Source organism: Sebastes fasciatus, chromosome 4 (genome assembly GCF_043250625.1).
Source record: "Sebastes fasciatus isolate fSebFas1 chromosome 4, fSebFas1.pri, whole genome shotgun sequence".
Taxonomy (NCBI): Eukaryota; Metazoa; Chordata; class Actinopteri; order Perciformes; family Sebastidae; genus Sebastes; species Sebastes fasciatus.
In genome coordinates, this window is record NC_133798.1 from 21,325,932 (window position 1) to 21,346,954 (window position 21,023).

At 38.1% G+C, this 21,023-nt stretch overlaps 3 protein-coding genes across 5 annotated transcripts; 2 read left to right on the forward strand and 1 right to left on the reverse strand.

Annotated features, from left to right (window-relative positions):
- Positions 1-216: 216 nt before the first annotated feature.
- Positions 217-3,559, forward strand: tmem258 (transmembrane protein 258). The gene is made up of 4 exons (XM_074632780.1): positions 217-376; positions 1,079-1,188; positions 3,182-3,310; positions 3,407-3,559. Exons 1-3 carry the CDS (start codon positions 374-376, stop codon positions 3,306-3,308), a joined length of 240 nt encoding a protein of 79 aa, XP_074488881.1. The 5' UTR covers positions 217-373; the 3' UTR covers positions 3,309-3,310; positions 3,407-3,559.
- tmem138 (transmembrane protein 138) lies at positions 3,413-8,024 on the reverse strand. 2 transcript variants are annotated; one of them, XM_074632779.1, is made up of 5 exons: positions 7,880-8,024; positions 6,689-7,206; positions 5,456-5,627; positions 4,653-4,728; positions 3,413-4,556 (listed from the first exon to the last, which is right to left on the reverse strand). In XM_074632779.1, exons 2-5 carry the CDS (start codon positions 6,814-6,816, stop codon positions 4,444-4,446), a joined length of 489 nt encoding a protein of 162 aa, XP_074488880.1. In that variant the 5' UTR covers positions 6,817-7,206; positions 7,880-8,024; the 3' UTR covers positions 3,413-4,443. The 2 variants fall into 2 exon arrangements, with proteins under 2 accessions (XP_074488880.1, XP_074488879.1); XM_074632778.1 differs by having other exon boundaries at positions 7,781-7,938.
- A 935-nt stretch (positions 8,025-8,959) lies between these two features.
- On the forward strand, positions 8,960-20,944 carry cracr2b (calcium release activated channel regulator 2B). 2 transcript variants are annotated; one of them, XM_074632759.1, is made up of 18 exons: positions 8,960-9,118; positions 11,967-12,223; positions 12,301-12,412; positions 12,542-12,689; positions 13,519-13,665; positions 13,783-13,873; positions 13,965-14,060; positions 14,145-14,332; positions 16,267-16,338; positions 16,510-16,564; positions 17,448-17,527; positions 17,633-17,747; positions 17,945-18,071; positions 18,163-18,244; positions 18,387-18,501; positions 19,412-19,519; positions 19,640-19,716; positions 20,689-20,944. In XM_074632759.1, exons 2-18 carry the CDS (start codon positions 11,969-11,971, stop codon positions 20,771-20,773), a joined length of 1,953 nt encoding a protein of 650 aa, XP_074488860.1. In that variant the 5' UTR covers positions 8,960-9,118; positions 11,967-11,968; the 3' UTR covers positions 20,774-20,944. The 2 variants fall into 2 exon arrangements, 1 of the variants encoding a protein (XP_074488860.1); XR_012593578.1 differs by lacking the exons at positions 19,640-19,716; positions 20,689-20,944 and having other exon boundaries at positions 18,163-18,251.
- The last annotated feature ends 79 nt before the right edge of the window (positions 20,945-21,023 follow it).

Sequence of the window (21,023 nt, forward strand, 5' to 3'; positions counted from 1 at the left end):
AGACTTATATACTATATACTTAGACTATAAACTGTGTTGCCTTCATCACAATGATCAAATGTTTTGTGGCTCCAGACAGATTTTTATTTTATTTTTTGCCTAAAATGGCTCTTTTGATAGTAAAGGTTGCTGACCCATGACCTAACGCAACTGGATCAGTGTAGTGACACATTGCAAAATGTGCCACACACAGTCGGCAGGCAGCCCATGAGAGGAGAAGAAGCCTGAGAGACTAAACTGAGGAGGAAAAGAATATCACGTCAACGTCAACTGCACGTCACGTACAAACCAGGAAGTGCTAGTCAGTACGTGGCCTTATCATCTTGGACCATAGAAACCATAGAAACAGGAGCTTCTCCGCTTCACTGCAAAAATGGTAAAAATATCTTCTTTATCGTGTTTTATATAAATCATAACTATAATATGCAACGATATGAGGTTTATGTGTACACGTAATTCACCATTTCACCAGCAAAACGGTGTGTTTTCTGTGTTAAATGATGCTTTCTGTATCCATTGATGTGCAGACTAGCAGAGCAACATTAGCATGTCATACTCACTGCTCTATTAAACACATAATAAACACGTGTTCAGCACTAATGCATGGCTTTAGTCCTGGTACACGATGTTAGGGAGTTAACCCTAATTTGACCCGTTTTCAAACTTCATTATATCATAAATATGGATTTCTTTAATCTAGTTGCTCCAAAATAACATGAATGGTTTCCTACTCAAACCAATATTAAGTTTACATATACCAGTATGTGATAACACATCAACATTATGTGCCTCTGATAATAACTTTGGTCAAAATAATTCACAATATCTGCTTTTTTTAGGTAGAATTTCATGGAAATTAGGTTTATTAGCCTTAATTTGACCCCAAAAAAAAGTGTAAAACTTAATAATTAGGGATGAAGTTGACCAAAAAGGTGTAACACAGAATTAGGTGATAGTTTATACTGTATGCAAACCAGAGACAACAGGAGGGTTAAACTAGAGGTTGTGGAGGTGATGTAGCTTGTCTTGTCTAACCTGCTTGTGTTAATAATCTCTGTGATGTCTCTCTGTGCTGCAGGAACTCGAGGCGATGACCAGATACACCAGCCCGGTGAACCCGGCTGTGTTCCCCCACCTCACTGTCGTCCTGCTGGCCATCGGCATGTTCTTCACCGCCTGGTTCTTCGTGTATCCTTTCACTGCTTCTTCCCATATAACCACTATGTTGGTTAATAAGAAAGTAGGGGCCATACCAAACACCATTAGGCTACTGCAGAATAGCAACCTGCAGTAAAACCGTACAAGATTAAATTAAGGATTATATATCAGTGCCTTTACATGTTGTAGACCATCTTACTTCAAGCTACATTAGTGGCACAGGTTTGCCATTTGTCATGGAGCACAATAAACAAACCATACTTCTTTAGATGTTTGTTTCTTTCATCCATCCAAGAACCCCGGAGGCTGAAGCAGGAAAAGCCAACACTAGGATCAGCAGTGATTCATGGAGAGACCTTCGTCTGGTCAGCTAACATTACTGCCAAGCAGCTGAAATATAGAGTGATATTGTGGTTTTAGCTGACGTGTGTCGCCTCACTGTGTTGAGCGATGCTCGTTCATGTCTATGTAGAGCGAACACAAGCGCGAGCCCGACGCTGACTTTCGTTGACTTAACGGCCACAGGTGTCGCTGTTAACAAGCAATTCTGAAAGTTACAAATAGTCCCTTTAATGCCACTTCAAATGCCCTTATAACTAATTTCATATTGATCTGATGTGCCCTTGGATAGTCCAGCATAAAGAGCACAAAAACAGCTTTAAAATGATATTTTATATGAATAACAACAATAACACTGTGGTTAACAAGAAAGTAGGGGCCATACCAAACACCATTAGGCTACTGCAGAATAGCAACCTGCAGTAAAACCGACCAAGATTAAATTATGGATTATATATCAGTGCCTTTACATGTTGTAGCCCATCTTACTTCAAGCTACATTAGACAAACCATACCATAGGTTCTTTAGATGTTCATTTCTTTCAACCATCCAAGATCCCACTAGTATCCACTCACTTGAGTACAATGTGAAGTTTAAATAATAAATCCGGTTTATTACAATTTGGGACATGTTTTCATAGTTCAGCCCATGATTTCAATTAATTACATACGCAGAACTTACAGAGTTAAAGGGAATGTTTGTAAGAATCAGAAATGCTTGTTAACAGCGACACCTGTGGCCGTTTATTCAACGAAAGTCAGCGTCGGGCTCGCGCTTGCTCGCTCTACATAGACATGAACAAGCATCGCTCAAAACAGTGAGGCGACACACTTCAGCTAAAAGCACAATATCACTCTATATTTCAGCTGCTTGGCAGTAATGTTAGCTGACCAGACGAAGGTCTCTCCATGAATCACTGCTGATCCTAGTGTTGGCTTTTCCTGCTTCAGCCTCCCGACCGCGGTCGGAGGAAACAGGGAAGACACTGGCCGCCGGTTGGAGACGATAACGTTTCTCGACCTATGGTACTTGGGGTGTCCACAGTTTTCCTGTGCAGTAATGGATTATTACAGATATTTCTTGGTGTTTTTACACCCGGTTGTATGTTCAAATAAAGTGCTAGCTAATTTTGGTTAAACTGTTGAATAAATATTAACCACATTCAGTTCAGGCAGATATTGTCTCAATTAACACTACAAAGTTCATTTTTCTCTCCGAGTGATTCTAGATATGAGATTGAGACTTAACTTTTACGTCATAATGCAGTGCATGCTCATGCACATGAATTAAACTATTTAAAGGCACAAGTGTAAACCAAATAAATTCAAATCCACGATTGGAACCAAGACAAAGATGAAATTTCAGTCTGTAATATTTTCAGATGCTGTAAAAGGTTTGTTTACATTGATTGTTAGTAAAACCGGTGTGCGGTACAGGAACGTTTGAATTATACTCAGTTTTTGCCAAATTCATTCATTTTTTCATCTCATTCAATTTTCACTGTTTTTTTCAACACAGGATGACAGTACACATAGTATACTATGATACTCTAATGCTATGGACAATTATATAAGTATTATTATCATAATAAGCTACACAGCAGGAGGCAATAGACTTGGTAAAGAGCTCAGAACTTGGCTGTTGGTTGTACTGTTTATGAGCTGGCCCTTAACTTCTCATCAGCTACGAGGTGACATCAACAAAATACACCAGAGACGTCTACAAAGAGCTGCTGATCTCCCTCGTGGCTTCACTGTTCATGGGCTTCGGTGTGCTGTTCTTACTACTCTGGGTTGGCATCTATGTATGAAGGTACATTTCAAATCTTATTACGGTCTAGTAGTTTTTATTTTTAATCACTGCAACACTTTTGCAGTGGGTAAGTTTGTTCCCTCTTGTTTCCTGCAGTTTCGGGTGACTGATTTAAAAGAATATGACACATTCCAGCGGAGCGGAGGACATCACACACAACACGGACTGGATTTAATTGGACTGCACTGACAACATTTTGGGATCATTATGGACTGGTTTTCTTGTCACAAGTAAAGATGATTTGTACAACTTTTGGTGTCTTTCTTTGTTCAGTCTGATATCTGCAACGATTGCAATAATCCATTGATCACATAGATTTTAACAGTTGATAAAAAATATGAATTAACAGTGTTATTGAGATGAGACCTGAAGTTCACTGGAATTTGACCTGTTGTGTTCTTCAGATTAGAGGGTTATTTTGACGCACTGAAGACTATTTATGGTGCGTTTCACTAGTGGCGCCTAAAACCCCAATCCCTGATTAATCTTTGGGTTAAAAATAGAGCAGTCTGTCTCACCTTGTCTACAGGATAATACTGACTACCTTAGTGATGAAGGATTACCTCGGGATTAGAGAAGGATTATTTAATAAAAAAACAGCGGGAAGACAATTCAAAGATCCCCACTCAAAGACAACTGGATTCACATGAAATTGGCTTATTAAAAGTACATTAACCATGTAAACAGCACATACTAACCTTACATAAGGCAAAATAAATCGACAGGTTTCCTCCTTTGCGGGGGAATAACAGAAAACTATTACTACATATTCTACAAATGGTACATTAGTACAGGTCAAAACAAATTTGCCATCTGCAACAGCTCTTCCTTAAACATTTAAAAAAAAATCATCGTGTTGCATCGTGTCTGCAACGCAAATTGATTTACAAAGGCCACAGATTAACAGACACAATCCTAATTAATACAATACCACTAAGGTTGGCTTACCTGCCACTGTAAACCATTTAACCGACTGTCTGCTTGGCTACAAACAGCCAGTAAACACAGACTGGTTCTTAGCTTTTTTTTTAAATGTGAAAATTGTACAAAATTCAGAATAGCTGATGATGATGTTATAATCTCATAATCCCCTTTCTTCACGGATCCTTTTAAGTCTCTCAAAACTCTCTTTTTCACTGACGAGCTCTGGCGAAGGCGTCCCGCAGCCACAGAGAGTCCTCATACAGCCTCGGGTCTCCCATATACTTTGCTGTTCGGTTGTATAAGTAGTAATACAACACTGCCACTGTTAACAGAAAGAAGTACAGTTACTCAATGACTACATCAAATAGATTAGTTGCGATGGAAAATGTACCTTTCTTTGAATCGATTAACCAATTACCTGTTCTCTGGAAAACAAAAAGAGCTTGAAGACCATCTGTCCAAACGAAACGGTTTGACCTGAGCCATCTAAGGTTCTAGGAAAAAATAAATAATTATCAGGTAAAGTTACTATGGATTAAAATTCACCACATTTACTCAAATACAAGATTACATTAGTCACATCACTATTTCACTTATCTTCTTTGTTTTCCAAAAGTCCAAAACTCAAATATATTCAGTTCACAATGATATATGACAAAGAAAAGCAGGAAAGTATCTAGAGCTGCAACGATTACTATTTTGATAATTTATCAGTTTGAGTAATTTTTAAGAAAAGAAAAAAAAGGTAAAGATTCTCTGATTACAGCTTCTTAAATGTGAATATTTTCTGGTTTCTTTACTCTATGACAGTAAACTGAACATCTTTGAGTTGTGGACAAAACAAGACATTTTAGGACGCCATGTTGGGAAACACTGATCAACATTTTCTGATCAAACCAAACAACTAATTGATTAATCTACAGATTAATCAACAATGAAAATAATTGTTAGTTGCAGCCCTAAAATCATCTCATTTGAGAAGTTTGAACCAGAGAACGGTTTGAATTTATTCATTATTTATGGTTGAAAAATTCTGAATTAATTGATTATCAAAGTAGTTGCAGATTATCCGTCATGTTTCTGCTGTAGTTCTCATGACTCCCAGACAAATGAAGTGAAGCATCATCAATATTTCACTTAGATGTTAAAATGTGACAGTTTTCATTTGGTGTTGGCACAGAGTTGACATGCAGGCGTCTGTGTTGGTGTGAGGAAGCTTACCATCACCCAGCAGTGGAAGCAGATGCTGAGCGTCAGATAAAGAGCGGAGAAAACGAGCAGAGCCCTGAACCTCTCCAGCAGCAGGGACACCAGGCCGACCTGGAACACGTAGGTGTTGAACATCATCAGCAGCATGATGATCACGTTGAACAAGATGGCGATGTCCTGGATGCTGTGGACACAGATTTTACTGGTTTATTTCTAACAGTGGTTTCTGATGGAGCAAGCAGTGTGTGAACAACGTGTAAAAAAAATAGATATGACCATTTCAGAGAGAAGGATATTGTGCAAGACTGGTATGTTAGCAGTTTTCTAAACAAAGCTCATATAGTAAAAAATAAATGAATATAGACGCTGTATGGGTACTGACAACTCACAAAAAGTAGCTCTGGTTATGACGAGGCTTCATTCACTGATCAGGACATTTATAGTAATGTCACAAATGGCATATGTGTTGTAATGACATAGTAATGGGAAATAAATGGTTGGTCTAAAAGTTAATATATTAAAGACACCAGAGCGGCTGAAGCACAGCAAATACTTAAAGTGCAGCAAAAGAGAGTTTTGATGATTGCCAGTTACTGAAAGAGTAGAAGAGCAAATTCATTTCCATGTACATGGATGATAAAGCACAAAAGGTGCAAAGACTTTCTATAAGTTAAGTAAAATTGCTCGTGAGCGTCTGAATAATATAAAACTCAAAACTCAAAAATGAAATCAATCAGCTAGAATTATTTTTTGGACTAATGACTTGTTGAATTGATGATTACTACCAGTTACTGAAAGAGTAGAAGAGCAAATGAATTCCCATTTACAACCTAAAGGATGATAAACCACAAAAAGTCAATGTATAAATCTCTAGCAACCACTCTAAATGTCTGGTTGGCTGCTATTTTATTCAATTGGCGGGATTAGTTTATTAACACAAATTACTGCTATTTTCAGCCTTAAAATATATTTACTTCTACTACTATCTCTCCCAAATGAGGGCCACAACTAATTATAAAAAGATTCCAATTTATAATATGACGTATAAAATATATATTAAATTATAAGTGAAGAAAAGAGTCTGCACGTGTTAAAAAATTTAACCAGACAGTGTTTGGTATTTTTACTTGATAATAACTTGAACAAACTGTTATTTAAAATGAAATCAATCAGCTGGAATTATATTTTTGACTAATGAACTGATGAATCAACTAATCATTTTCAGTATGCAGTTCAGTGACTTACATGAAAAGCACTAGTTGGATGACGGGCGCTGCCCTCAGGAGTTCACTGAAGGAGTTGACAAAGAGGTCATAGGCCAACAGTGACAGCTGGATCAGCAGCACCAGTGAGTAGTTACCGGTCTGGAGCATCTTCAGGAGACGACGCTGCGAACACCACCGAGCCTCACAGTCTATTCACCTCCTTGCTTCTGGATGTTTTTTCTTTACGCTTGCAAAACGCAGATGGTGACACAAGTCTGTTTGGTCTAGATTCACCCCCTACATAGTGGAGTACAACTTGTCCATTCACATCGGTAGAAACTGGTGACTTTTTCCTTTAAATGCTCTACTGCTTTAGGTCTTCTTCACTCCAGTTTGTCCCTCTGTTCATAAACATGCTATGTGTTGTCCTCAGGGGAAAACAAGTTGGTGATGCTTACAGGAAGTCTAAGATATCAGATTAGATGTTTGAGATCTCTTCATAGGCTGCATGTTGAAATCTTTGGTTGTAGAAAATCTCCTCGTCTACTGCAGCATCTCCTGTGAGGAAGAAGAGAAAAGCTGTGTGAAGAGATGTTGTTGTTGTATGGTTTGGAAGAAAAAGCATTGTTGTTTTTCTCTCCTCTGGAGCATATTCACAGCAGTAACTCATATCTTCGCCCTGCAGCCATCTGTGTGAATGAAGGAGGGTTGATGTAACTTACTAGACAGCTAAACTAGCAGTGAACCTATAACCATGTAAGGTCAACAGGCTGTTACACAGGCAAGCATGGAAAGGTCAAAACAGGGATTACAGATTCATTTCACCTACGTGGACATCACTATCTCTTTGTTTTGTTGTTTCACTCCCTTTACTTTCATCTAATCTGTCTACCCACGACGTTACAGCCTGGCCTTGCTTAGCCCTGGCTGCAGATAATCCTGGAGACGGTTAATAGAGTTCACTACTTTCACAATCTCTCTTCCACAACAAATCAGTGAGCTGGCAGTGAGCACAGCTTCACCTAGAGGAACTCCCTCCAGACACGTTTTGCTAACATCACAACAGAGACTCAGGCAGTGCTGCTTATTGTGGATTAATCGGCTTCACAAACACAATATAACTCCTACTTACCTGGAAAAACGTGTAAAGAATTAGAATAGGTCACCAGGAACCAGGAAAAAAACATTTAAATTGCTCATATTACTAATTTTATGGACAAACAATGCTCACTTGGCGCTCCCACCGCTGCTGCTCTTCAGCAAGCATTTCCGTGAATTCCATGGTAACGACGCTTCTTACCGTAATAACACCCCTATAGGTGCAAGGGGATATTTCTCCAAAATCAACTATAGAGATTACGGCATGTTTTGTTGCTGTGTTGCTTGCAGTGACTGTTGTTTCCTAAATGGTACTAGCTGCTTTGTGGAAGACAAAACCCATTAATGAACATTTATGTATGCATACATGTTTATTCATGTATTACTGTTTATTTATTTATTGGTTACTTAATATGTATTCTGTATTAGTCTATCTTCCTATTTTTTCTGTTAAAAATAATGCAAATTTGTGGATATTTAATTTTGGGTATAAGAATAATGTATGAATGGTCGGATGCTGTGTATTGCATATGTGTCTATACATATGTATATACAGTATATGTATATGTGGTATGCAATGTGCGGTGTATATATGTATATATATATATATATATATATATATATATATATATGTGTGTGTGTATTTATGTGTATGTATGTATATATTGCGGGTTGTATTGCATGTGCATATTGTATATTATACATTTTATATTATAAATAATAATTTGCGCATATAAAGATAACAAATAGTCAATATGATTAAGATAAATATGTAAGTAATGAATTGGTGTTCTGGATTGATAACAAATTAATATTTTGATAATGATAATTATATCAGTAATTCATTTATATTTCTGTATGACACAGATTAAAGGTAATAATTATAGTTAGAATAATTATAAATAATAATAATTATAGTTAGACAAATTTAGGAAAATTTAATTACAGTATACGTATGGCTCAATAATGAAGCTGGTTAATAATTAATAATTGACTTATGGAGAAGGGGTGGTATTAAATAAGTTTATACTTCTTCTCACTCCTTTTTGAATTTGTAAATCAAGGCATCAAGTGTTGACAATTTATTTTTCTTACGCTTTTCATTGTATGTAAATACTACCTGTTTCTGACTGTCCACTTGTTGTTTTTCTATTATTATTTGTATTGTATTCTACATGTTCCAAATACATTTTTAAATGAAATTAAATGAAATTCTTGGGCTACACCAAACATTACGGTAACCCTGCATCTCATCCGGGTCTTACTGCCACCCAGCGGCCAACGTCAGTAGTACGTCACAGAAGCAGTGCAAGCTGATCACAGGTAGTAGTGGACACCTGCGTCCAGTAGACCTGAGTCCAGTACACCGCAGGTGAGTACTCATATACAACTTCGCTTAACTGATATAAGAATACAGTAATGTCAATTATTGTGAAGTATTAAGACGTTTATGTTCTGTCTCTCTCGGCTATGGCGCATTAACAACTAACTGTTGTAACTATGGTAACTTTCTTCTTTAATAATAAATATAACGTTACTGTGGTTACCACCTATATCCATGGTTACCACAGCTAGCTACAATGCACCAAAAACTGTTTGCCATGTTATTCACTGCAGGTTTTAGAGCAGTCAAAGTTTCACATTTCACAAACACAATGTGTGTTTAACTTGCTTGAACTGTCAACATATGTTTAGTCACACTTAGTTAGTAGACAGACATTTCTTCACAGAACCTGTAGGACCTTTTTTAAGTTTGACTGACAGTTTTGTAGCCTACAACATGTTGTAAACTTTCCCTGAATGTGAGAGAGCCTCCAGTGTAAGGTGTGTAAGTTTATCTGACCTTTGGCGTGGCTGTTCTGTACAAAATCCTTAACATATAATGTTTACACAAGTCTCTTGTCTGGGATCCCAGCACATCTGTTATATGTTATAAGGTTGATCTTCATAGATCATAAAGCAAGATGCTTTAGTAGCTATTATCAGTAATGTTACATACAAACACAATGTCTGTTTAACTTGCTGTTGAACTGTCATTTCAAGCAACATATGTTTAGTCACACTTAGTTAATAGACACAGTGTGGTCTTATGCTGACATTTTTCACAGGACCTTTTTTAAGTTTGACTGACTGTTTTGTAGCTTACAACATGTTGTAAACTGAATGTGTGAGAGACTCCACCTCGCTAAATAGTGTGTAAAGGTGTGTAAGTTTATCTGACCTTTGGCGTGGCTGTTCTGTACAACAATCCTTAACATATAATGTTTACATAAGTCTCTTATCTGGGATCCCAGCACATCTTTTTTATGTTATAAGGACGTTTTGATCCTCATAGATCATTAAGCAATATGCTTTAGTTAGCTATTATCAGTAATGTTGCATACTTTTTAGGTTTTATGATCATTGCAGATTGCATGAGTGGAGAGATAGGAAGGAGAGGTAATATTTCATTTAACACTGAAGCACATTTCACTTCAGTGTCCAACATTGCCTGAAGACCATTTATGATTTATGCTCTTCCTGTGTAATAGAAATGCCATCTAACCTGAGTAATTAAGTGTGATGCTTGTATCTGTCATAAGTTCATTGTTTTATGAATGTTCATGGACCCACTGAGGCATATTTTCCCCCGTAGTTCTTAAAAGTAAAATTTGTTTTGCAATTGTGGTATTTCTAACAATGCAAACAACTGCAAATGTTTTATTTGCATCTCCTCTCCTCTGTCTATCCGCCCTCCCTTTCAAGTACACAGAAACTCTTCTCACATGACACCATCCTGTTTTTTTACCCTCTACATATCCTGGTACAGTGACACAGCATCGCATTCATTTAAGATTACCACCTCTAAATAAACAGTTAGGGTTGTGCTGCATGAAGCTAAGAATGTTTGATTTTTCATTATGTTTTACCTTGCCTAGGGATATTAACATTTTGTATAGCAATGTAAAATAACATGCCGTCATATTGGATACCTCAGACATTTATAAAATCTTATAGTGTTTAAACATGTCTGACACAAGCAGCTGTAGATAAAGTGTAAAGTCACAGCTTAGTTTGTTCTGCACCTCATGTTTGACAAGGGAGGACCTGCAGGGCCAGCTTCTCACTAAATCTTGCAGCACTAAAAGACAAGATCCAAAGTGTCTTTTTCATTCATTTTGATTCATTAAGAAAGTAAAAGTGAATGTCTCTGATTATGTCTTAGACTGGTAGTATCCAGAAATGGATAACACTGTTGAAATACTGAGAGACGTCTCATTAGGGCTGCAACTGTTTTTTTTATTATTGATTAAACTGCCTATCATTCTTTCAATTAGTTTATAAAATGTAAAAAAAAAAAAATAGGGAAAATGCCCATATCAACCTCCTAGATTCCACAGTGACGTCTTTAAGTATCTTTTTTTGTTTGACTGAAAGTTCAAAATTAAAAGATATTCAGTTTGCAATGATATATGACAAAGAACAGCAGGAAATCATCTCATTTGAGAAGTTGGAACCAGACTATGGTTGACATTTATTCACTGTTAGCTGAAAAATTCTGAATTTATTAATTATAGGAATCAGAATCAGAAATACTTTATTGATCCCCGGTGGGAAATATGGGCGTTACACTTGCTCTTATATAAACATAAGAAATTGATTAAGATTATGTAAATTATGTACATAATTCTACAATATAAACAAAATATATGTACAGAAATATAAGCACTAAAATTAAAAATAAGAAAATGAGAATGAGAGAAATGAGAAAAAATATGACATATTTACAAATATTCACATTAACACGTGCAATTATTGTTATTATTGTATTATTACAATAATTTTCTCGAAAATGGTAAAAAATGTCGATGAGTGTTCCCCAAAGCCCAAGATGACGTCCTCAAATGTTTTGTTTTGTCCATAACTCAAAGAGATTCAGTTTACTGTCATAGAGGAGTGAAAAAAAAGAGAAAATATTCACATTTAAGAAGCTGGAATCAGAGAATTTTGACTTTTTTTCTTTAAAAAAACGATTAATCAATTATCAAAATAGTTGGCGATTAATTTAGTAGTTGATAACTAATTGATTAATCGTTGCATCTCTAATAGAATATCAAAGTAGTTGCAGATTATTTGTCATGTTTCACGTTTCAGCTCTCATGACTTCCAGACGAATAGAATCAACAAGTACTTAATGAAACATACACTAACTCCCCACCCATACTTGTCGGCCTTTGCAGTAATGTCTAAGTGGCTGAACGATGGGGAAGTGCTGGTGGGTCAAGGCAGCGGTGAGGCGGTTTCAGTGAGCCCCAGAACGCGGGGCCGATCAGCTGGGAGCCCCAGGCTGGGCCGGACAGGTAGTCCACTGGCTTCACCCAGAGCCAGAGAGGCGATGCCAGGAAGCCTGCTGGCAGAGACCATGTGCAAGGCCAAGCAGCTGTTTGTGCTGTGTGACAAAGAGGGGAAAGGGTTCATCACAAAGCGGGATATGCAGGTCAGCAGCCGATGTGGTAAAATAACAAAATTCAGGCCGATTGTAGAGTCGTGAACTTTCCATCTTCTTGTGTTCAGAGGCTACAGGAGGAGTTGCCGCTGTCCCCTGAACAGCTGGAGACGGTGTTTGAGAGTCTGGACCGAGAGAGCAATGGATTCCTCACTCCGGTTGAGTTCAACGCAGGACTTGGTGAGTGTAGTGAATGTTTTAAGACCACGATTCACTATGACATCCGTGGGGAAAGCTGCAGTTCATTCACAAACGTCTGTCAACCACTATAAACCAAATCCTCTGTGCCACTCTGTGTTTGTGGTGCAGGTGAATTTGTGGGTCTGGAGGACACAATTGAGCTGAGTCAAGACGAATCAGAAGAGGATCTGGACCAGGTGGACTGGTCCCAGGAACCCCTCGCAGCTAGATTTGTTAACATACTGATGGAGCTGGGAGCCGACAAACTCTTTAAAGAGTAAGATCACTATCATCAAGATTTACCCATGACTTCTACAGTAGCAACGATATAACACCATCTACGTACGCTCAGTTGCCAGTTTATTAGGTACACCCAGCTAAAACTGACGATACAAAGGTGTTTCTGTTATTTAGCCGACCCTCACTGATATAACTAGGGAGGACAAAATAGTAGGAACACCTGTCAGAATAATGCAATATAATTCAAACACACCACAAACTGCAGCTTCCAAAGTTACCATACAGTTGAATCAAAACCTCCCTAAAACAGTTTCAACAAAAACTGAACATTATAACTTACATGAAGGTCGGATTTATTGCAGGATTGTTGTATTTTACTGATTTAGTTTAAGCGAGGTGTACTTAACAAATTGGCAACTGAATGTATATGTTCAAATAGGGCTATCACAATGTCAGACTTTCACCAAATGGTTATCGTGGCCAAAATAATTCACAATAACAATTTTATTGCAATATCTTTAGAAAATTTAAATGATAATAATGCTATCAGTCAAATTCCTTTTTTAACTTTGTTTGTTATGCGTTTTGTCTCTTTTTTGACAAATTAAATACACTTTAAATATGACTTTAGCTGTTGGAGGAGGGAGACAAAGTGAGAACGGGAAGGAATAGAAATGATTTAAGAGGTGCTAGATTATTTAAACAATATTATCATATGCGTGTTATTAACATGATATCAATATTTGAAGCTTGATGCACAGATACTGTGTATAATAGAGTTGTCATTATGCAAGTGAGTGATGTTGTGCTGTTAAGGTTTGATGTCCTCAGTCGCTTTAACAGTTGTGTGTTATGTTGTGTGTCAGTCAGCAGGAGCTCTCTTCTCTGTGGTGTGAACTCCACAGAGACAGACCAGAGCTGCTGAGCGTCCTGGACGGCATCCTGATCCACACCTTGTCCCATTTACAGGACTCCATCAGAGAGAGAGATAGTCTGGAACAAGCTCTACGCAGGTCCCAGCTTCCTCCCTTTGTCCTCTGCATGTGAAACAACTCATTACTCAACTGTGAGTGTTCAGTTTGTATTTAGTTTTGTAAAAAACATTCATCTGTAATTCTTTTGTGTTTTAGACGAGAGAGTGAACATGATCAGGTTGTTCGGTCCATATATGAAGAAATGGAAAACCAGATCAGAGAGGAGAGAGAGAAACGCCTGTCTCAGGTACAGACGGGTGATATCTAGTCCAGCCTTTGTGCCATTTAACAGAAGTGATCAGCACAATAGCATTTAATTAATTTATTGTGAAATCAAGGACAGTATTGGACAGAAGCAGAGAGGGCAAAAACTTGAGGAGGAGCTGAAGAAGCGAGAGCAAGAGTTGGAGAATACGCTGACCAGACAGAGAGAGGTAGGAGTCTAAATAGTATTGCTGTTATATCTGAAGAGTTTTGGTTTAATGAGTGAATCAACAGAACCTGTCTTTTTTTCTAAGCTGGAAACCAGAATCCGGCAGCTGAGCCGTGAACAGGCGAACATCATGGAGCAGAACCAGCAGCTGCGGAGCCTCAACATGCAGCTACAGGAGCAGGTGGAGAGCAGCAGAGAACAGCTGCAGGCCGCGCTGGGTCAGCTCAGCCTGCTGCAGGACAGCGCTGCCCAGGAACAAGTGGCCAGACAGAGGTGAGCGGCTAACAGCACAAGAACAAGAGTTGAACGTAAAAATGACTCCTACGTCCTTTGTATGAATACTGGGAGTTTATTTAAAGGAACAGTGTGTAGCATTTCAGGGGATCCTTTAGTGGAAATATAACGTTCATGACTATGTTTTCATTAGTGTATAAACACCTGAAACTAAGAATCGTTGTGTTTTCGTTAGCTTAGAATGGGGAGCGGGTCCTCTTCATGGAGTCCGCCATGTTGCTCAGCCATGTTTCTACAGTAGCCCAAAACAGACAAACCAAACACTGGCTCTAGAGAGAGCCTTTCGCGTTTTTACGTTACCTGAAGGCCCACTGTAGTTCTCCAACACACTTGTGAAACTGTGGTATCGTGAGCCACCGTCTGACTTGTAGTGTAGGTAAATTGACTTGCATTTGCGTCTTCTGACCACTCAAAGCGCTTTACACTATATGTCAGCATTCACCCATTCACACACACTGATGGCAGAGGCTGCCATGCAAAGATCTAATCTAAATAGCAATTTGGGGTTAAGTGTCTTGCTCAAGGACACTTCGGCATGTGACCGGAGGAGCCGGCGATCGAACCGCCAAACTTCCGATTGGAGGACGACCTGCTCAACCTCTGAGCTACAGCCTGATAGCGCAGTCTTGGAAAGGGAGGAGTGAGCGGAGGGTTACTCAGTTGGTTGCAATCTGCAACCACACCACTAGATGCCACCAAATCCTACACACTGTAGCTTTAAGGAGAAGGCTGGCACAATTCTGTATTTTTCCCATGAAAAGACCAAACCAACGATGTTTTAGTCTGTCTCTCAATACTTCCCCACTTCACTACCCTGTCTGTGGCAGTCAGACAAAGAGACATTTGTCCCTACTGAAGACATATTTCTTTGTTACACAATAAACTAAACCGCAGAGCACTGTAATTTGTAGCAAACGTCACTCCGCCTTTACTCAGAAGTAATTTGTGTTTTTGTTGGAGACTATTTTCTGTCGCGGATTAATACACATTTGGTATTTGTTAGTGAGTCTTTATGGCAGCAGGATGGTGTTTGCGTGATTGACTTGACAATAGTGTGGTTCTGATGTGTTTTTAATAGTTTATGGCAGTGGTTCTCAACATTTTTTTGTGTCAGGGACCCCTAAATCGAAACACATTAGGACACGGACCTCCATCTGATAAGATTTTGGTTCAGGAACCTCCATCTTAAAAGATTTTGGTTGTTAAATATGATTAAGACCGGAATTATACAGCTGTCAACTACAGTTGAGGAGGTAACCATAGAGGAAGTGAAACCTGTGATCAGAATAGTCACTCTTACTCACATTGGGCTCACTTATATAGTGAATTAAATAGAGAAAATAAACTATTCCTCATGTTTCTGGTGACCCCTGGAACTCCGTCACGGACCCCTAAGGTTCCCCGGACCCCTGGTTGAGAACCACTGGTCTATGTCACAAATGAAAGTGTTATATCAGGCTTTGGCTTCATAAGTAGTACTTAGAGGGATCAATTAATTGTTGGTTTTGTTTTTTTCCTGCGATTTATTGACAATAAGAAACAGGGCTGGGCAGTGTATAGATATTATATCCATATTGTAATATGAGAGTAGATATCGTCTAAGATTTGAGATTTCGTAATATCGCATGTGTCTTGTCCTGGTTTTAAAGGCTGAACTACAGTAAAGTGATGTGATTTTCTGTTCTAGCTGTTCTATTATTTGCCTTCATCCACTTAGTCATTATATCCACATTACTGATGATTATTTATCAAAAATCTCATTGTGAAAATATTTTGTGGCAACCCTACAACATCATTTCTATATCCATATCAAGGGTATTTGGTCAAAAATATAGTTTTATCTGATTCGCCCAGCCCTAATAAGAGGGAATATGGAAACAAGATTAAACAATCTTTTGTTTGCTTCACTGTAGAAACGTGATGAAGGTGTCAAGGAACATGCAGACAGAGAAGGACAGTCTCTTGAGACAACTGGAGCTATTGAGGTAAGTCTAAACAGCTGCTGTTTCAACCACGTTCATTGTTGTGAAGTCAAAAGAAATTTCCCGACAAAATTTGTAGTTGAAAACTGCGTCTGTGTGTGTTCGTTTCCACTCTAAATATCAGCCAGTGTGATGTTTGTTCTAAATGATTGTCTCTCTGTGTGTGTGTGTCAGGGATATGAATAAAAGGCTGCGAGACGAGAAAGATGCCCAACAGTCTCAGAAGAGGGTTAGTCACGGACGCTCTGTCCTTCCTCCTCTGCCTATAACTTATTACCTCAGTGAAGACCTTTGCACCCCGTGGACACAGCAGATTTATCCAACCTAAGCTAAGTCTTGGAGTATGCCATCCTCTGGACAATGATTATTATTTATATGGGCAGCTGTTATTGTTTGGTTATTGATTGAACGGGTGTTCGTTGACTCCGTTTGGGATTTTTGCGATGTCAGCAATGTTTTTTTTTTGTTGTTTTGTAGATGTGGTCGGTGAAGTGAAGGATTTTGTTGAAAAGACATTTACTCTATCTGTGTTCATTTCAAGGAAAGAGTGTTTTATATGTTTATTAATGCTACTATTTATGAAGGTGAACTAAAGTGGGTCAATATTTACCAAACAAATAAACAAACAATTCATAAAGGAGTGTTAATCTAATCTAATCTAGTCAGGTTCCCCTTTATCCCATCCACATTCTCAAAAATATGGGATTTTTTGCCAAAGCTGTTAACTGTAGTTATGTAAGAATCTCTCTCAATCTAAATTTCTGAACAAATAATTGACAAAGAAATACAAAATAGTCATTTGAGAAACCATATTGATCATAACACAATGCATTTTTTGTCTTGCCGTATAATTTTGAATCAAACAAATGTATTGCTGATAAATGATTCTGATGTTAAATGCTTCTTTGCAGCAGAATAAATGTCACTATTGGACTGAATTCTTGCTTTTTAAAAACATTTAATCTGCCTGTGTGAAGCTATTAGTATTTATACAGAGAATATCGTGTTAATGTTCCTTGGAAACATCCAAATATATACTATATAAAAATGTATATTATAAAAATCTTAATGCTACTCATTTCTCTGCCTCACTTTCTACATAAACCTTGTAGAGTCCAAATGTCACAAAGCCTTTGCAGAAGCAAGGCTCAATCATAGGTAACTACTTACTGCAAGACAAGCCATTGAAAAGGTTTGTATGACATCTGATAATCACATTTATCATCTTTGCAGTAATAAGAGGCAGATTGCCTCGAGGAAGCAACTAATTTTGTGTATTCATTCGTTGATTCTGAAGACAGCTGAGCTCATCTGATGAGTTGGACAAAGACACAGAGGTGACAAATTCATCCAAGAGACACCAACCGTCTTGTAGAGTCAGGTTCGAAAATGTTGAACAGGTGCAAACTCAGGTAGGGAACATATTAAATCTACAAATACATCAATTTTATAGCACAGCTGCAGCAGCTAGAGACCTTTTAATGATGAAAATTATACTCTGAGGCTTTTGTTCTCTGCACAGCAATGATGGAGCAGAAGCTAAATGTGTATCTCTGAAGCACAAAGAAAAATCTAAATGTTAAGTTTGGTCCCTTTACCTGAATTTTAGAGCACACTTGTCAGTCCTCAGCGAGTGTTCAAGGTGGTTTTCCTGGGTAACTCGGGGGTTGGTAAGAGCTCCTTCATCCAGCACTACTGCACAGGACACTTCTACAGTAAAATGAGCGCTACTGTCGGTAAGCTTTTCTTTTATTATCACTCTTTCACAATGATTAACATGCTCCTCAGTGAATATATAAGTAAAATATGACACCATGTTGATTGTAGGTATGGATTTCCAGATGAAGACTTTAACTCTGGGCTCCACAACTGTCACCCTGCAGCTGTGGGACACTGCAGGACAGGAGAGGTCAGATGTAATGCATCTTATTCACGTTTACCATGTTTACATTATACCATTTGAGCTGTAGGATCTTTTTTCTTGCCACTTGATAACTCAATTTAGCTTTTTGTGGTTATTATATTTTCTTATTCCTTTCACTAATGTTCAGGTTTCGCAGTATCACTGAGCAGTACTACCGTAAAGCCGACGGTATCCTCGCCATGTATGACATAACTCAATCCTCCTCCTTCGCCGCTGTGAGAGGCTGGATGGACTCTGTGAAGGTGAGCAGATGGAGATGTCATGGATGGAAAAAACATGCAAAACAGTTTGTCCCAATTTGAATACACATGCAGGTGATTGACGATACAGGAATGTCTGTAGACACTAGTGCCAGCTGAGTGATAAATCTGAACTTTGATATTTTTGGGCGTTGTCCGTCCGTCCAGACCGTTCTTGTGAACGCAATATCTCAGGAATGCCTAAAGGAAATTTCTTCAAATTTGGCACACACGTCTACCTGGACTCAAGGAGGAAGTGATTATATTTTGGTGGTCAAAGGTCTCTGTGACCTCACGTCTGTCCCATTCTTCTGAAATCTCGGCAACGCCTTGACCAAATATCTTTAAATGTGGCACAAACATTCACTTGGACTCAAGGATGAACTGATTTGATTTTGGTGGTCAAAGGTCACTGTGACCTCACAAAACACGTTTTTGGCTGTAACTCAAGTATTCATATCCCAATTATGACAATTTCACACACATGTCTAACAGGATAAAATTATGACGTGATGACATTTTGGACAGACATGGATGTAAACTGCAACTTTACTGATTGGCGGAGGCATACAACCGCAAGGCAGTAATTGTAACGTAACAGCTTTCCTCAACATTGTACTTTTTGCTTCACACTAATAAGAGTCTGTATTCTCACGTAAAGACTCACCTGTCTAGACAGGCGTTTGGGTAGCCTGTATGTACCAGGCTTGCATTTATGTATTTATTGTGTACTTTTCTCTATGCATTGTGTTTTATTTAGTCATTTATTAATCTCGTGGCTTGTGTGGTCACCACATCTTTATATGAGTTATTTCTTGTATGTTTTTCTATAAGGATCTTATAAAGCAAGCATGTCTGTGAAAAGCGCTATAAAAATCAATTTTACTTACTTACTCGTGTATGTCTGAGCCAGGAGAAGATGTGTGACGGTGCGGTGCTGATGCTGCTGGCGAACAAGTTGGACTTGGCAGACGGCAACAGCAGAGAAGTGACAACAGAGCAGGGGCAGAGACTAGCAGAGGTGAGGCACATTTGAATATTCAAACTACTTTCTGCATTGATTTACTCACAATGTCACCACTAAGGATAGAAGATTAACTTTAAAATAAATTAAATAAAATATTTGTTTTTTTATTTACAGCAGCACCAAGCTTCGTTTTACGAGTGCAGTGCCAAAACTAGATGTAACATGGAGGAGCTGATGACTTATCTGGCTGGGTATGGCATCTTATTTCTTTGTTATATAGGTCATTCACGTCTGCAAAATGTTTGTATCTGCTGTGTTGGCATTTTGTTGTTACCAGTTTATCAGGTATGCAGTTTAATACAGCAGCCATACAAAAATGTAAAACGTTACAGGGATTGGAGAGGTGTTGATACTTTATAGTAATTTTTGAGGCTGTTGTTTGTGGTGCTGTTGAATTGCATTGCATTATACCAAGGTGTGTCTCATAAGGGCTGCAATTAATGAATAATCTGCCGATTTTTGACTAATCGATTAATTGTTTAGTCTATAAAATGCCAAAAAATTCCCATCACATTGAATGTTGACCTCAGGTGATGTGTTCAGATAGCTTGTGTTGTCTGACAAGCAGTTCAAAAATTTAAAGATATTCAGTTTACAATTATATAATAAATCTTTATAGAAAAGTAGCAAATCATCACAATTAGAAAATACTTGTTGGCAATTAATTCATGTCACTTACTAATGAATTTATCAACTAACTGTTTCAGCACTATTTAGTCTACTGTCATGGATGTAAAAAGGATGCACCAAATAAACTTGCATCTGAGTTCATCTCATCTGATATCATTGTTGTCATAAACCTGAGATGAAGCCAGGCAGCAGGATCAGCAGAGTAAACTACAAACTAGGGCTGTCCTCGACCGAAGAAATTCTTTGTCGACTAATCGATTAGTTAATTTAATCGACAGATCTGTCAACCTGAGTTTCTCAACAAAGAATCACAAAAGCTCCACTTTAAATCTTGTGTTTACCAGAGATGTGCTCATAAGTTTCTTAGAAATAAGACAACTAAAACAACTAATCGACTAAAGAAATCTTAATCAACTAAGATCAAAACAACGGATTAGTCGACTAAGAGGGGGCAGTCCTACTACAAACACATTTTTATTCTCAAATGTTGTAGTTTCTGCTGCACAGTGATTCAATAATTTTCTTCATTTTAGGGTGTTGGTCTCCCAGCATGATCGACAATGTGAAGATGCACTTTTACTGACTGAGGACATGGCTAAAAGAAGCTGCTGTACATGAACAGAGGACGTAAGACTTTTGAAAAGACTGTAAAATAAAAACTTTCAGGCCCAAATCCTGAGCTCACTTGACTCATTTCAAGACACAAACTAACATTTTTCTGCGAACAAGTTCACTGAACAGTATCTGTATCTTTATAATCTATCCAATAAAATATATTTTTGATGACTCCTTTGTTGTTATAATCCTTTTAAAGTTCTTTGAACTACATCTTACAAGCTGCACAGTTGTTCTAGAGCTCATAAGCGTG

What these genes read in the sequence shown, in the direction of transcription:
- tmem258 (XM_074632780.1), top strand. An exon ending in TTCACCGCCTGGTTCTTCGT is followed by an intron (nt 1,189 to 3,181) that starts GTATCCTTTCAC and finishes ACTTCTCATCAG; the next exon opens with CTACGAGGTGACATCAACAA.
- tmem138 (XM_074632779.1), bottom strand. Translation starts at nt 6,816, where the DNA reads ATGCTCCAGACCGGTAACTACTCACTGGTGCTGCTGATCCAGCTGTCA. An exon ending in ATCCAACTAGTGCTTTTCAT is followed by an intron (nt 5,628 to 6,688) that starts GTAAGTCACTGA and finishes CTGTGTCCACAG; the next exon opens with CATCCAGGACATCGCCATCT. An exon ending in TTTTGTTTTCCAGAGAACAG is followed by an intron (nt 4,557 to 4,652) that starts GTAATTGGTTAA and finishes TTCTGTTAACAG; the next exon opens with TGGCAGTGTTGTATTACTAC.
- cracr2b (XM_074632759.1), top strand. Translation starts at nt 11,969, where the DNA reads ATGTCTAAGTGGCTGAACGATGGGGAAGTGCTGGTGGGTCAAGGCAGC. An exon ending in TCACAAAGCGGGATATGCAG is followed by an intron (nt 12,224 to 12,300) that starts GTCAGCAGCCGA and finishes TCTTGTGTTCAG; the next exon opens with AGGCTACAGGAGGAGTTGCC. An exon ending in CCCAACAGTCTCAGAAGAGG is followed by an intron (nt 16,565 to 17,447) that starts GTTAGTCACGGA and finishes TAAACCTTGTAG; the next exon opens with AGTCCAAATGTCACAAAGCC.